Source organism: Oncorhynchus clarkii, chromosome 29, assembly GCF_045791955.1.
Source record: "Oncorhynchus clarkii lewisi isolate Uvic-CL-2024 chromosome 29, UVic_Ocla_1.0, whole genome shotgun sequence".
NCBI classification, from domain to species: Eukaryota; Metazoa; Chordata; class Actinopteri; order Salmoniformes; family Salmonidae; genus Oncorhynchus; species Oncorhynchus clarkii.
The window spans coordinates 16,927,209-16,941,811 of NC_092175.1; the positions used below are offsets into that span (position 1 = coordinate 16,927,209).

Here is a 14,603-nt window from a genome sequence, read left to right on the forward strand (position 1 = left end):
CTTTCATCTCAAGCACCTGTTCCACCGCAGCCTGGCGAGGTACAGGTAGATTTGACAAGTGTAGGGGGTGTTCTCATGCAAACATCCTCACCCAGCGTCTGTCCCTCCAGAGAGAAACCAGTTGTACATTGATAATCTGTTGGCAATAGCATGAGTGTCAACTGCTTAGAGCTTTCTAATGTCCTCATTGGAAGTGATTAAGTACAGTGAAACTTTTTTTTTTTAAAAGGTCGAGCTCATAGCTGTAAGTTGTCTACATCAGACATTGAAACATTTACCAGCCAAGATCAAAGAATGTTTGGGTTTATCAATTGCAGTGAATGCATCTGTAAATCAATTAGCAGAGCCAATGCCAGGTGGTGTCTGATCTCGGGGTTTAGCGGTGGTGACAGGAGAGAGAGGAGCAGAGATCAGGAGCAACACAGCTTTGATCGCTCTCTGCTTATCATCAGAGCACTAAGATCAAACAGCTCCATCTGCATACATGAAAGAACATGCTAAAAAACACAAATATGAAATACAAAATACTCACACACACACACACAGACAAACCTGCACGCCCCCTCCCCCTAAACAATGTGTGTTATCACCGGAGACTAGTTTATCAAACCTAAGCAGAGATGGCGCATTGGGAACATATTCAGACACCAAGACCTTTCCCACAAGTTAAGTTACAGCCCCGGGGGGGGCTCCCGGATTGCGCAGCGCTTCGATTCCAGGCCGTATCACAAGATCGGGACACTTTTGTTCAGTCTGCATGGTCAATGCATCACATGCAACAATGTTGATGACAACAATGTTGTTTTCAATTTGATCTTATAAATCCACAAGCATCCTATAATTACAATATTAGTTTGTGTTTCTACATCTGCAAACAGCTAGGTTGTATTTTCTTAGCATGTTAAGCTAAATCGTGTTAGCCACTAATGCTAATCGCTAGTTAGCTGGCTAGTACCGGCTAGTACTAACGTGGGTAGCTAATACAGCCCGATACCAGTGCTGGTGGAGGCTTAAAAATCAGCATGTTGTTTGTGCAACAGTGTGTTCTAAATCAAAGAGGAATAGGCAAAGCATGAATGTGTTGGCTATACGAATAAAGATTTAATGTAGCCAAAGATTATAGGGTCCCCTAGGAAACACAGAACATCACTTTGGTTTCTACAATGTCACAATAACTCGTCCATGGCATTGTCATTAGTCGTCATGTCAAACACTGTATTCAAAGTGCCCTCTATTATTTATAACTATAGAATTGGAATAAACATTGTATTTCCATGATTCCCAAAGTTCACCCAAGTGTTTTGATCTAAATCGCAACTGCAACATTTGGTTAAAAATACAGCCTAATTTTTTTTGTCCATATCGTGGCAGTTTGGAATTGATCTCAAATTAGTGTAGGAAATGCAGAAATTGATGGAAATGCAGGAAATTATTTTAAATTGAACATAAAACAAATCAGAATGTAGAAAGATCCATTTAAATAATTTAGAATATAATATTTTAGCCATATCGCCCAGCCCTACATATATATTAGTGATGCACCGATATGAAATGTTAACATTTTAGCAGCCTTAAGCATTCTAGTACAGTTAAATAGTTAACACACACAAGGCAGTCTAAGGCACTGCATCTCAGTGCAAGAGGCATAATACAGTCCATGGTTTGAATCCAGGCTGTATCACATCCTGCCGTGATTGGGGGTCCCATAGGGGGGCACTCAATTTGACCAGCATCATCCGTCATAGTAAATAAGAATTTGTTCTTAACTGACTTGCCTAGTTCAATAAAGGTTACACACAAGTTATTTTGTGGACATTTACTCATGTAAACAAAATCAATCCTATTTCTTTCACTTACTTGCTGTGCCGTTTCATTGTTCATTTGTTCAGTTTCATTCTCAACCAGGATTTCTATGCTGTTTGGGTCTTTTGCATGTAAAATAACACTAGGTGACCAATCAGGCAGGACCTGAACTACAATCTGTAGTTTCAGTAGCTAGCTAACTATATAGCTGTCATCTAAAATAACCCAAATTTATAAGACCGTTCTTATTTGATTAATGGTGGTCGGACCCATCTATGTGAAGCTTGCCACAATAAGGATTAGCCGCAATAGTGGACTTTGCATTTATCTTTCAAAATAATAAAGTATGTCATTGATAGTGACGCAAATTAATAGAAATAGTAGAATTGTGCCATTATTTAATAGATAATGTTAAAAGAGGTTGCAATGTTATTACAAATATATATATATATATATATATTTTTTTACAAAAATCTGTTGATCACATGACAAAGTGGTGATCCTGTATTATACTTTTGAATTGCATTTGGGGCATATTTACTTTAATGTAGAGCCATACCTATGGATTGTGGCTCAATGACATGGGGTATCAGTCTACTCAGTGACACCCAGAGAACATTAGCTCTTATTGCGGGATTCTGAAACTGAATTGAGCCACATTTGTCAACACTATTGAACACTATTCCAGATGAAAAACAATACCGCGTGGATGTTCTGGAGTCTGATAACTCTGAGGATGTTAGGAAAAAATATATTGGGTATTGAGTAGACTGATAGTCCATTTCATTGAGCCCCAATCCTTAGTTAAAGCTCTACAGTGCAATAGGCTGACTGGGGAGGTGATTTCACAGTCACAGTACTGCGATAACAGCTACAACACTAATATTTGTATAAACTCTCCACAGTTGTGTTCTGTGGGTGTCACTGAGTAGACTCATGTCATTGCTTCACATTCCAACCTTATTTTACTAGATAATGTTAGACATGGCATGATTCCACCAATTGTAATCTTCTGCATCACTTTCAAAGGTGTACTTTTATTTTGAAGGCAAACCGCAATTGTTCCACTATTGTGGCTAGCTTCACAACACATAATCCAGTCCGGTCGAGCCTCACTAGCCAGATGAAGCTAGCTGGCTGCTTATAACGTTAGCTTTGGGCAACAGGGTTAAGTAGCTGGCTAGCTATTTATTTTCATGAACTGAAGTTCAATTTCAGTAGGCGAACAACAAGTGGCAACCTAGCTAATACTTACTCACAAGGATTCCTAAATCACTGCCAAGAATAATGAAAATGACTGCAGTTTCTACTGGTAATTGTTTTCAGGCTGGTTTTATTGGTGCTAGCTAGGTACCAAGCTAAAGCTAGCTACCCCTGAGGTTGGTCAAACAAACAATGCTTTATTACCAAAGCGGAATTGTAAACACATCGTTTGTGGCCGGTGTTTGCAGACTTTTGTACAGTTTTGACAGTGCTACTGATAGTAGTGGTGGCACTTGGTTTGCACATGCAAATTCAGAACACACAACATTCTATAATAGAACTGTATCTGTTTTGACACGCATAGACCCAAACAGCATTCCACAGTATGCATGTCGTTTAGCTAATAGCACTGACGTCATTGGTGTGCAACTCCGGTAGGGCAACATCTGAAAAATAGCGCACTTGTTCGTGTGTACCGGTGCTCGACCAGTTGGCGAAAGCCAACATCATCCACAACAGAACGGTTGATTGTCAAGGGCAATGAATTCCATTATCTTTATGTTGTCGCACTGAAATTCTTACTCTGTCAAATGACTGTTCGATCCATACAGCAGACATTGTGGGCTAGGTTAGGAATGCTGTGTTGCACGTGTAATGCAAAAATGTACATTGTGTCATGTACCTACATTATATTAGGTATGCAAGTTAGCTTTGACATCGGTCTTGCACATCGGCGTTAAACTAGACATCGGGGCGATACCGATGTTGGCATTTTTAGCTAATATCGGCCCATTCCGTTATGCTCACTAATATATAATTAGAGATGCACAATCAATTTATATATTAGGGATGCACAATCTATTTCTATATTAGGGATGGATGATGTATGACATTTGGAAAGGCGCACCTGTCTATATAAAAAGGTCTCACAGTTGACAGTGCATGTCAGAGCAAAAACCAAGCATGAGGTCGAAGGAATTGTCCGTAGAGCTCCAAGACAGGATTGTGTCGAGGCACAGATCTGGGAAAGGGTACCAAACATTTCTGCAGTTTTGAAGGTCCCCAAGAACAGTGGCGTCCATCATTCTTAAAATGGATGAAGTTTGAATCCACCAAGACACTTCCTAGAGCTGGCCTGACGAAACCAAGATTGACCTCTTTTGGCCTGAATGCCAAGCGTCAAGTCTGAGGTAAACCTGGCACAACCCCTACAGTGAAGCAGGGTGGCGGCAGCATTATGCTGTGGGGATGATTTAGCGGCAGGGACTGGGAGACTAGTCAGGAGAGAGGCAAAGATGAACAGCTCAAAACAGAGAGATCCTTGATGTAAACCTGCTCCAGAGCACTCGGGACCTCAGATTGGGGCGACGGTTCACCTTCCGACAGGACAACGACCCTAAGCACACAGCCAAGACAACAAAGGAGTGGCTTCGGGACAAGTCTCTGAATGTCATTTAGTGGACTAGCCAGAGCCCGGACTTTAACTCGATCGAACATCTCTGGAGACCTGAAAAGAGCTGTGCAGCAATGCTCCCCATCCAACCTGACAATAGCTTGAGAGGATCTGCAAAGAGTGGGAGAAACTCCTCAAATACAAGTGTGTCAAGCTTGTAGCGTCATACCCAAGACTTGAGGATGTAATCGCTGCCAAAGGTGCTTCAGCAAAGTACGGTTTGAATATTTATGTAAATGTGATGGTTTTTATTTTTTATAAATTAGAAAATTCTAAAAACCTGTTTCATTATGGGGGTATTGTGTGTAGATTGCTGAGTAAACATTATTTTAAAATCTATTTTGGAATAATGCTAATGTAATAAAATGTGGAAAAAGTCAAGGGGTCTGAATACAGTGTACAGGGGAAGTCATGTGTGGGGTTGGTTGACAACCAAATCATCAGTTAATAGCCAGTTCCTGCAGACAGGTTTGAGCCACCACTCAGTGTATTAAAAGCATCTTACCAGCCACCTCCACGATGTCCCCTGGTACAAGGTCCCTGGACTTGATCCTCTGCACACTTTTCCTGTCCTGCCGGTACACCTTGCCCATCTCTGGCTCGTACTCTTTGAGCGCTTCAATGGCATTCTCTGCATTTCGCTCCTGTAAGACAAAAGCCACCAGATTAATCAATATTATTCAGAGATAAGGTCAATTTTAAGTGTGGGTTGATGACAAGATCCCACACAGAATTTAGAGATGGTTCAACGATGGGAATGACCGTCAAGCTGAGAAAGGAATCAAACCCAAGAGAGAAGTGTATCCCACAGCAAATCATTGAATATTGTAAGACAGAAATATCACAGTATTTACAATGCTGATCTGTGGATCTCTCATATACACAAAAGAAAAACAATAGGACCAAAAGGGGAAAAAAGGGCAATTACATCTAAAATTGAGCCCCTAATCAAGTGTAATGAAACAATACATTGCTGGTTCATTCAACTGGATTATGTTAACATATTGTAAGCTTAACATCAGTCAGTGTGCCCTCGGATATGGCTGAGGACTGGTGTACCCAGCCAGCGATCTGCTGAACTTAACCCTCTGTGTGATTACTCCCTGAGGGACAGTCACAGGCAGCCAGCCCAATAGCACTCTGGACAGGGCAAGTCAGGGCGATACGGCCAAAATATATCAGGATATGAAAAATAATTAAAAAATTGTATGACGGTATGTTTAGTTTTTGAATAACAAAAGTTGTACATTTGCTTTGCGAGTAGTGAGTGATCCCAGGGTAATTTGCGAGTAGTGAGTGATCCCAGGGTGCTTTGCGAGTAGTGAGTGATCCCAGGGTGCTTTGCGAGTAGTGAGTGATCCCAGGGTGCTTTGCGAGTAGTGAGTGATCCCAGGGTGCTTTGCGAGTAGTGAGTGATCCCAGGGTGCTTTGCGAGTAGTGAGTGATCCCAGGGTGCTTTGCGAGTAGTGAGTGATCCCAGGGTGCTTTGCGAGTAGTGAGTGATCCAAGGGTGCTTTGCGAGTAGTGAGTGATCCCAGGGTGCTTTACGAGTAGTGAGCGATCCCAGGGTGGCAACACATACATTCTAAGAGATTTCAACGAGTCCTTCTCCATTCTGATTGGTTTAGTGTTCAATTCAAACAAAATACATTTCAGCACTTTAATAATTTCTGCATTTCAAATCAAATTTTATTTGTCACATACACATGGTTAGCAGATGTTAATGCGAGTGTAGCGAAATGCTTGTGCTTCTAGTTCCGACAATGCAGTAATAACCAACGAGTAATCTAACTAACAATTCCAAAACTACTGTCTTATACACAGTGTAAGGGGATAAAGAATATGTACATAAGGATATATGAATGAGTGATGGTACAGAGCAGCATAGGCAAGATACAGTAGATGGTATCGAGTACAGTATATACATATGAGATGAGTATGTAAACAAAGTGGCATAGTTAAAGTGGCTAGTGATACATGTATTACATAAGGATACAGTCGATGATATAGAGTACAGTATATACGTATGCATATGAGATGAATAATGTAGGGTAAGTAACATTATATAAGGTAGCATTGTTTAAAGTGGCTAGTGATATATTTACATCATTTCCCATCAATTCCCATTATTAAAGTGGCTGGAGTTAGTGTCAGTGTGTTGGCAGCAGCCACTCAATGTTAGTGGTGACTGTTTAACAGTCTGATGGCCTTGAGATAGAAGCTGTTTTTCAGTCTCTCGGTCCCAGCTTTGATGCACCTGTACTGACCTCGCCTTCTGGATGATAGCGGGGTGAACAGGCAGTGGCTCGGGTGGTTGATGTCCTTGATGATCTTTATGGCCTTCCTGTGACATCGGGTGGTGTAGGTGTCCTGGAGGGCAAGTAGTTTGCCCCCGGTGATGCGTTGTGCAGACCTCACTACCCTCTGGAGAGCCTTACGGTTGAGGGCGGAGCAGTTGCCGTACCAGGCGGTGATACAGCCCGCCAGGATGCTCTCGATTGTGCATCTGTAGAAGTTTGTGAGTGCTTTTGGTGACAAGCCAAATTTCTTCAGCCTCCTGAGGTTGAAGAGGCGCTGCTGCGCCTTCTTCACGATGCTGTCTGTGTGAGTGGACCAATTCAGTTTGTCTGTGATGTGTATGCCGAGGAACTTAAAACTTGCTACCCTCTCCACTACTGTTCCATCGATGTGGATAGGGGGGTGTTCCCTCTGCTGTTTCCTGAAGTCCACAATCATCTCCTTAGTTTTGTTGACGTTGAGTGTGAGGTTATTTTCCTGACACCACACTCCGAGGGCCCTCACCTCCTCCCTGTAGGCCGTCTCGTCGTTGTTGGTAATCAAGCCTACCACTGTTGTGCCGTCCGCAAACTTGATGATTGAGTTGGAGGCGTGCGTGGCCACGCAGTCGTGGGTGAACAGGGAGTACAGGAGAGGGCTCAGAACGCACCCTTGTGGGGCCCCAGTGTTGAGGATCAGCGGGGAGGAGATGTTGTTGCCTACCCGCACCACCTTGGGGCGGCCCGTCAGGAAGTCCAGTACCCAGTTGCACAGGGCGGGGTCGAGACCCAGGGTCTCGAGCCTGATGACGAGCTTGGAGGGTACTATGGTGTTGAATGCCGAGCTGTAGTCAATGAACAGCATTCTCACATAGGTATTCCTCTTGTCCAGATGGGTTAGGGCAGCGTGCAGTGTGGTTGAGATTGCATCGTCTGTGGACCTATTTGGGCGGTAAGCAAATTGGAGTGGGTCTAGGGTGTCAGGTAGGGTGGAGGTGATATGGTCCTTGACTAGTCTCTCAAAGCACTTCATGATGACGGAAGTGAGTGCTACGGGGCGGTAGTCGTTTAGCTCAGTTACCTTAGCTTTCTTGGGAACAGGAACAATGGTGGCCCTCTTGAAGCATGTGGGAACAGTAGACTGGTATAGGGATTGATTGAATATGTCCGTAAACACACCGGCCAGCTGGTCTGCGCATGCTCTGAGGGCGCGGCTGGGGATGCCGTCTGGGCCTGCAGCCTTGCGAGGGTTAACACGTTTAAATGTCTTACTCACCTCGGCTGCAGTGAAGGAGTGTGTTGCAGGCCGTGTCAGTGGCACTGTATTGTCCTCAAAGCGGGCAAAAAAGTTAGTCTGCCTGGGAGCAAGACATCCTGGTCCGTGACTGGGCTGGATTTCTTCCTGTAGTCCGTGATTGACTGTAGACCCTGCCACATGCCTCGTGTCTGAGCCGTTGAATTGAGATTCTACTTTGTCTCTGTACTGACGCTTAGCTTGTTTGATAGCCTTGCGGAGGGAATAGCTGCACTGTTTGTATTCGGTCATGTTACCAGACACCTTGCCCTGATTAAAAGCAGTGGTTTGCGCTTTCAGTTTCACGCAAATGCTGCCATCAATGCACAGATTCTGGTTAGGGAATGTTTTAATCGTTGCTATGGGAACGACATCTTCAACGCACGTTCTAATGAACTCGCACACCGAATCAGCGTATTCGTCAATATTGTTATCTGACGCAATACGAAACATCTCCCAGTCCACGTGATGGAAGCAGTCTTGGAGTGTGGAGTCAGCTTGGTCGGACCAGCGTTGGACAGACCTCAGCGTGGGAGCCTCTTGTTTTAGTTTCTGTCTGTAGGCAGGGATCAACAAAATGGAGTCGTGGTCAGCTTTTCCGAAAGGGGGGCGGGGCAGGGCCTTATATGCGTCGCGGAAGTTAGAGTAACAATGATCCAAGGTCTTTCCACCCCTGGTTGCGCAATCGATATGCTGATAAAATTTAGGGAGTCTTGTTTTCAGATTAGCCTTGTTAAAATCCCCAGCTACAATGAATGCAGCCTCCGGATAAATGGTCTCCAGTTTGCAAAGAGTTAAATAAAGTTTGTTCAGAGCCATCGATGTGTCTGCTTGGGGGGGGATATATACGTCTGTGATTATAATCGAAGAGAATTCTCTTGGTAGATAATGCGGTCTACATTTGATTGTGAGGAATTCTAAATCAGGTGAACAGAAGGATTTGAGTTCCTGTATGTTTCTTTCATCACACCATGTCACCAAGGCATACGCCCCCGCCCCTCTTCTTACCAGAAAGATGTTTGTTTCTGTCGGCGTGATGCGTGGAGAAACCCGTTGGCTGCACCGCCTCGGATAGAGTCTCTCCAGTGAGCCATGTTTCCGTGAAGCTAAGAACGTTACAGTCTCTGATGTCCCTCTGGAATGCTACCCTTGCTCGGATTTCATCAACCTTATTGTCAAGAGACTGGACATTGGCAAGAAGAATGCTAGGGGGTGGTGCACGGTGACCAGAAGACCGTCTCGTTTCCCTCTTTTTCTGAGTCGTTTTTTTGGGTCGCTGCATGGGATCCACTCCGTTGTCCTGTTTGTAAGGCAGAACACAGGATCCGCGTCGCGAAAAACATATTCTTGGTCGTACTGATGGTGAGTTGACGCTGATCTTATATTCAGTAGTTCTTCTCGACTGTATGTAATGAAACCTAAGATGACCTGGGGTACTAATGTAAGAAATAACACGTAAAAAAACAAAAAACTGCATAGTTTCCTAGGAACGCGAAGCGAGGCGGCCATCTCTGTCGGCACCGGATTGCTCAATTGCAGTGGCGGAAAAAGTACTTGAGTAGAAGTAGATACGTTAATAAATTACTGAAGTAAAAGTCACCTCGTAAAATACTTGAGTAAAAGTCTAAAAGCATTTGGTTTTAAATATACTTAACTATCAAAAAGTAAAAAGTTATTGATAAAATGTACTTACGTATCAAAAGTAAAAGCATAAATCATTTCAAATGCCTGATATTAAAGCAAATCAGATGGCACCATTTTCTTTTTACAGAGCCAGGGGCATACTCCAACACTCAGGCATAATTTACAAACAAAGCATTTGTGTTTAGTCAGTCCTCCAGATCAGAGGCAGTAGATGACCGGGGATGTTCACGAGAAGTGAGTGAATTGGAACACTTTCCTGTCCTGCTAAGTATTCAAAATGTAACGACTACTTTTAGGTGTCAGGGGAAATGTATAGAGTAAAGAGTACAGTATTTTTAGGAATGTAGTGAAGTAAAAGTTGGAAAAATTAAATAAAGTACAGATGCCCCCCCAAAAAACAACTTACATAGTACTTGAAAGTACTTTACACATTTTTAACCAAATGTTGCAATTGTGATTTAAAGCAAAACTATTGGAATCATGGAAATAGAATGTTTATTCTAATTCTATAGTTAGAATATAATAGTGGGCACTTTGAATACAGTGTTGTTTGAGATGACAACGAATTAAAATGCCAGGGAGGAATTATTGTGACAGGGTAGGAACTAAAGTGTTGATAAGTGTTTCCTAGGGGACCCTATAAGCTTTGGCTACATAGCTAAGCGAGAACATGCTATCTCATGTTGCAAACATTCTTGCTTTGCATAATCCTGTTTTAGAAGATACTGTTGCACAAACATGCTGATTTAGGTCTACACCATCACTGGTTTTATCAGGCTGTATTAGCTAGCTACGCTTGGTCTTAGTCGCTAACAGCTAACTAGCTATTAATGGCTAACAACTAGCATCTCACAAGATTTAGGACATCTTGCTAAGGTAAGACAAACTAGTTGTTTGCTGATGTAAGAAATACAAACTAATAGTGTGTCATAGAACGCTAGTGGATTTATATTAAGAAGCAAAGTGAACAGCATTGTTGCATGTGCTGCATTGACCATGTAGACTGAACGCAAGTGTCTCGTGGTTGAGGAGCATCAAATGCGCTACTTGAGTGACAGGGGGCGTGGCTAGGTCTGTGTTGAAAGTGGCATGGAGAGAAAGAGCAGAAAGATGACTCAAGTAGCAAAGTAACCTATACAAATTGACATTACACATGGCGTATCAGATCTAACAAACCAAACAATCAAATACCGTTGTAAAAGGTAAAGTAAAAACCCAAACCGGTCCCTGCATCAATACCGGTATATCATAAAATATGGTATACCACCCAGCCCTAGGTCAGGGCACCCCCGCTGGATTTTCTCATTGTATGGGAACATGGAAACGTCTTCGTTAAAAACACAGGTGGCAGGGTGAGTGTTGTAGGTTAACGGTTGTCGTTGTGGGCATTGATTGGTCCAAGGCACCTCTATTGAAGTAGGGTATGGGGACTGCATAGAAATACGAAGGGTATTCTGAACATGTCATCTTCACCTCCGCCGTCCCCATAACCCTCAACAGGGGCTAGAGAATAAATTATAAAAACTCACCAGACATCAAGAGCTAAGCAAAGAGGGACAGAATGTCGTAAAGCATTTCACAGAGCCACACACTGTAGTGAGCGACTGAGGTGTGTTCAGCGGCAGTGTAAACTGCGTAACCGATTGGTCAAATAAGAGCCAAGAGAATGTTGCGAATTACAATGTGTCCTTTTGAAATGTGGGTAATATACACTTAGAACGACTCACCACGGGGTTCTATGTCTAGACAAAATTGTCATCCTCTTGTTTGAGGAATATCTCAGAAATCCGCAGGATGTAAAAGCCATAAGGCAAAAAAAGACTGCTCTATACTAAACTCCAGTGGCCAATGACACTAATGACCAAAAAGGTATAACTAAAACAGACAGATTGTATTAACCTGCTTTAATGGGATTCCCTCAGGCTGTGGGTGGACAAGTACCCAACAGGACCATTTAATTTAAAATAACCTCGCCACAACCTTGGCCTGTGCCAAGAGATTCATTGTCAAGCTACCTCACAAAACTAAATTAAAAAAGGTGATGAATCTAGATATCATAGCATTTTGTTTCACTCTTGACAACACATTTGGAATGTGTTAAACATTTACTGTTGACCCATCACTTCCATCCTCCTACACTAACTGGCCTGTTTCCGCCTCGCTTGCCGAGACGTCCGGCATTATTCAGTGTCCTTTTAAATATTGCGTTGCCATCCGCCAGGCTGATGCTAAGGAGTCCCTGTGCCCCACGAGCAGGCCTCACTCCAGGATGATCCGCTCCTGCCTCTGCTCCAATTTTGATTGAAGAAAAAAAAAAGGGCAGAAAGCAAGGTAATTAGGCTGTGTGCCTCCAAGCCTGCTCCTGCCACCAAGGTGCACACGGCCAAATCAATAATCCACTCCTCCATGACCTGCCACATTATCCCCCTGGGCTAAGCCAGAAGTCCAGGGGTAAGCACACGCAGAGGCATTCCAGTACAACCATACAGGTTGTGCCATTCAGGGATAAAAAAAATAATTAAAAAGGACCAAAGACTGAGGGAGAACTTGGCATGTGGTAAGGGAGTGGGGCTGGGGTAGGCAAAGGCTTCAGGCCAGTCAGGGTAATGAACACAGATGAAAATAAAACCAAGGAGAAGAAAGTGGGACGAAGGTTTCAGGGTGACCTCTTCTCACTCTGCTCCAGGCCCGGGGCTCCGGTGGGATGCCTGCTCTATCTTTAGCCTGGATGGGGAGAGTAATCTAGATCTGGAGTTTTACATTGAAACCCATTCATATAGGCTAATCATTTTTTCCCTCATAACTGAAGTTTCACTATCCTACTCCATCCCCCTCTGCATCTAGGGATTTTTTAAATGTAATGCACCTGGCTGGCAACACCATCACACAGCCATGATTCAACCGACTGACTTCAACTTCTAAACTAAATAACTAAGGGTTTAAAATGTGGGTAGCTACATGCCCAGTGTATAGATTAATTATCCTGTTTCACAGAGGACAGAAGAATAGCCTCTGGTTCAGCTCAAAGCGTGGATCTATTTTTAACTGTCTTTTTGTTCATGGCATTTTCTGTCCCCAAGGTTTGAAGGATCGTTTGGACAGGCAGACGAACTGGCCAGAGGACGTCCATGGGGATCCCTCCAAACCCTCTTCCTGGCATCCAATCCCTTCCTTGTTCGTCTGGAGAACCAGCTCAGTGGCCAATCACAGGCAACTAATGGTCGTCACTGACTGGAGTGACCCAGAAGCCTTGTCATTACACGAGCAAGAAAAAAAAAAAACATATTTGCTACCATGTGTCTATCATTTCAGATTCATTCACACAATCAATTCTCTCAATTTACAGTGAAGGAGGCAATCATTGACATTTTAGTCATTTAGCAGACAGTCTGATTCAGAGAGACTTAGTGCATTTAACTGTAGATAGGAGTAGAGATGTGCTTCTTTCCCTTTCATGACGATCTAAATACATGGGCTCTGATACGATACAGGAACAATACATTTTAGTTTGAAACGATGCGATTCACTATTTTTACATAAACATTCATTTCCCATTATAAATTACAAACTGCTGCTGATGGAGCTGAAGAGCCGGGCCTCTCTTAGCTGGATTTGTCTGAGCTGACAAGTGTGTGTAAATGTATGCACCTGAGCCGAGACATAAGGTCTTCTCCAGAGAGACGAAGTCTCTAGCACCGACAGATTTGAGGCCCCACTTTCCATCTGAAACCACCACCCACTAATTGATATGCCATTTTCACAGATTGTGTTTGAGCTAGTAATTCATCAATATTTATCGTTTTCAAATTAGCTATGAAATAGCCAATGAATATATAAAACAACTAGGGCTGTTGCGGTGACCATATTACCGCCACACCGGCAGTCATGACCACAGTAAAATTTCACAGGACGTAAATGGTACTCTGGAAATGTGTTGGTAGTACCCAACTAACAAACATATGGTTGCTAATGGCCTGGTGCTCATGGCTCTATTGTCCCCCCATCAGGTTCTAGTGGCCTAGTACTCAGGGCTCCATTGTCCTTCCATCAGGTCCTAATGGCCTCGTACTCAGGGCTCTATTGTCCTTCCATCAGGTCCTAATGGCCTGGTACTCAGGGCTCTATTGTCCTTCCATCAGGTCCTAATGGCCTGGTACTCAGGGCTCTATTGTCCTTCCATCAGGTCCTAATGGCCTGGTACTCAGGGCTCTATTGTCCTTCCATCAGGTTCTAATGGCCTGGTACTCAGGGCTCTATTGTCCCTCCATCAGGTCCTAATGGCCTGGTACTCAGGGCTCTAATGTCCCTAACTACTCTGACATCAATGTAAATCGCATCAAACACTTATCAGAACTTACCTCACTGTGATTAAACTTCTTTCTTCAAATTTATGAACAGGTTGAAACAGAGTGAAAAACATGGTCACTGTGGATGTTTCAAAGCCTAACAGAATGAAATGGACAGCGCTAAGGTGATTTTTCATTCAAAAACATCCAACAAGCATAGAGTTTATGCATAAGCATAGGCCTATGAGCCAAAGCCTGAAAAAAACATGAATTAAAATAATGATTGTGCCGTTATACAAAACATAGCCTACCGCATTTTACGCAAGGCAGAAAAATGTATTATTTTGTTGTGGTATTTTTATTTTTTTTCACGATCAATGTTCCTTAGCATATTTCAACCCTGCAGGCACTACACAAGACGCTGAAATAAAATATAAAAAAAACATGCATTACCTTTTACGAGCTTCTTTTGTTGGCACTCCAATATGTCCCATAAACATCACAATTGGTCCTTTTGTTCGATTAATTCCGTCCATATATATCCAAAATGTCCATTTATAAAGCGTGTTTGAGCCAGAAAAAAACAGCTTACAAAAAACACAATGTCACCACAAAATATTTCAAAAGTTGCCTATAAACTTTGC

General features: G+C 43.0%; 1 protein-coding gene across 1 annotated transcript in view; it reads right to left on the reverse strand.

Annotated features, from left to right (window-relative positions):
* The window catches only part of LOC139387846 (sarcoplasmic/endoplasmic reticulum calcium ATPase 2), a 48,310-nt gene that overhangs the window by 19,103 nt on the left and 14,604 nt on the right, over nucleotides 1-14,603 (reverse strand). The window contains exon 5 of the mRNA XM_071134126.1: nucleotides 4,965-5,103. Coding sequence (XP_070990227.1) covers nucleotides 4,965-5,103 — 139 coding nt within the window. The remainder of the gene's footprint in view (nucleotides 1-4,964; nucleotides 5,104-14,603) is intronic.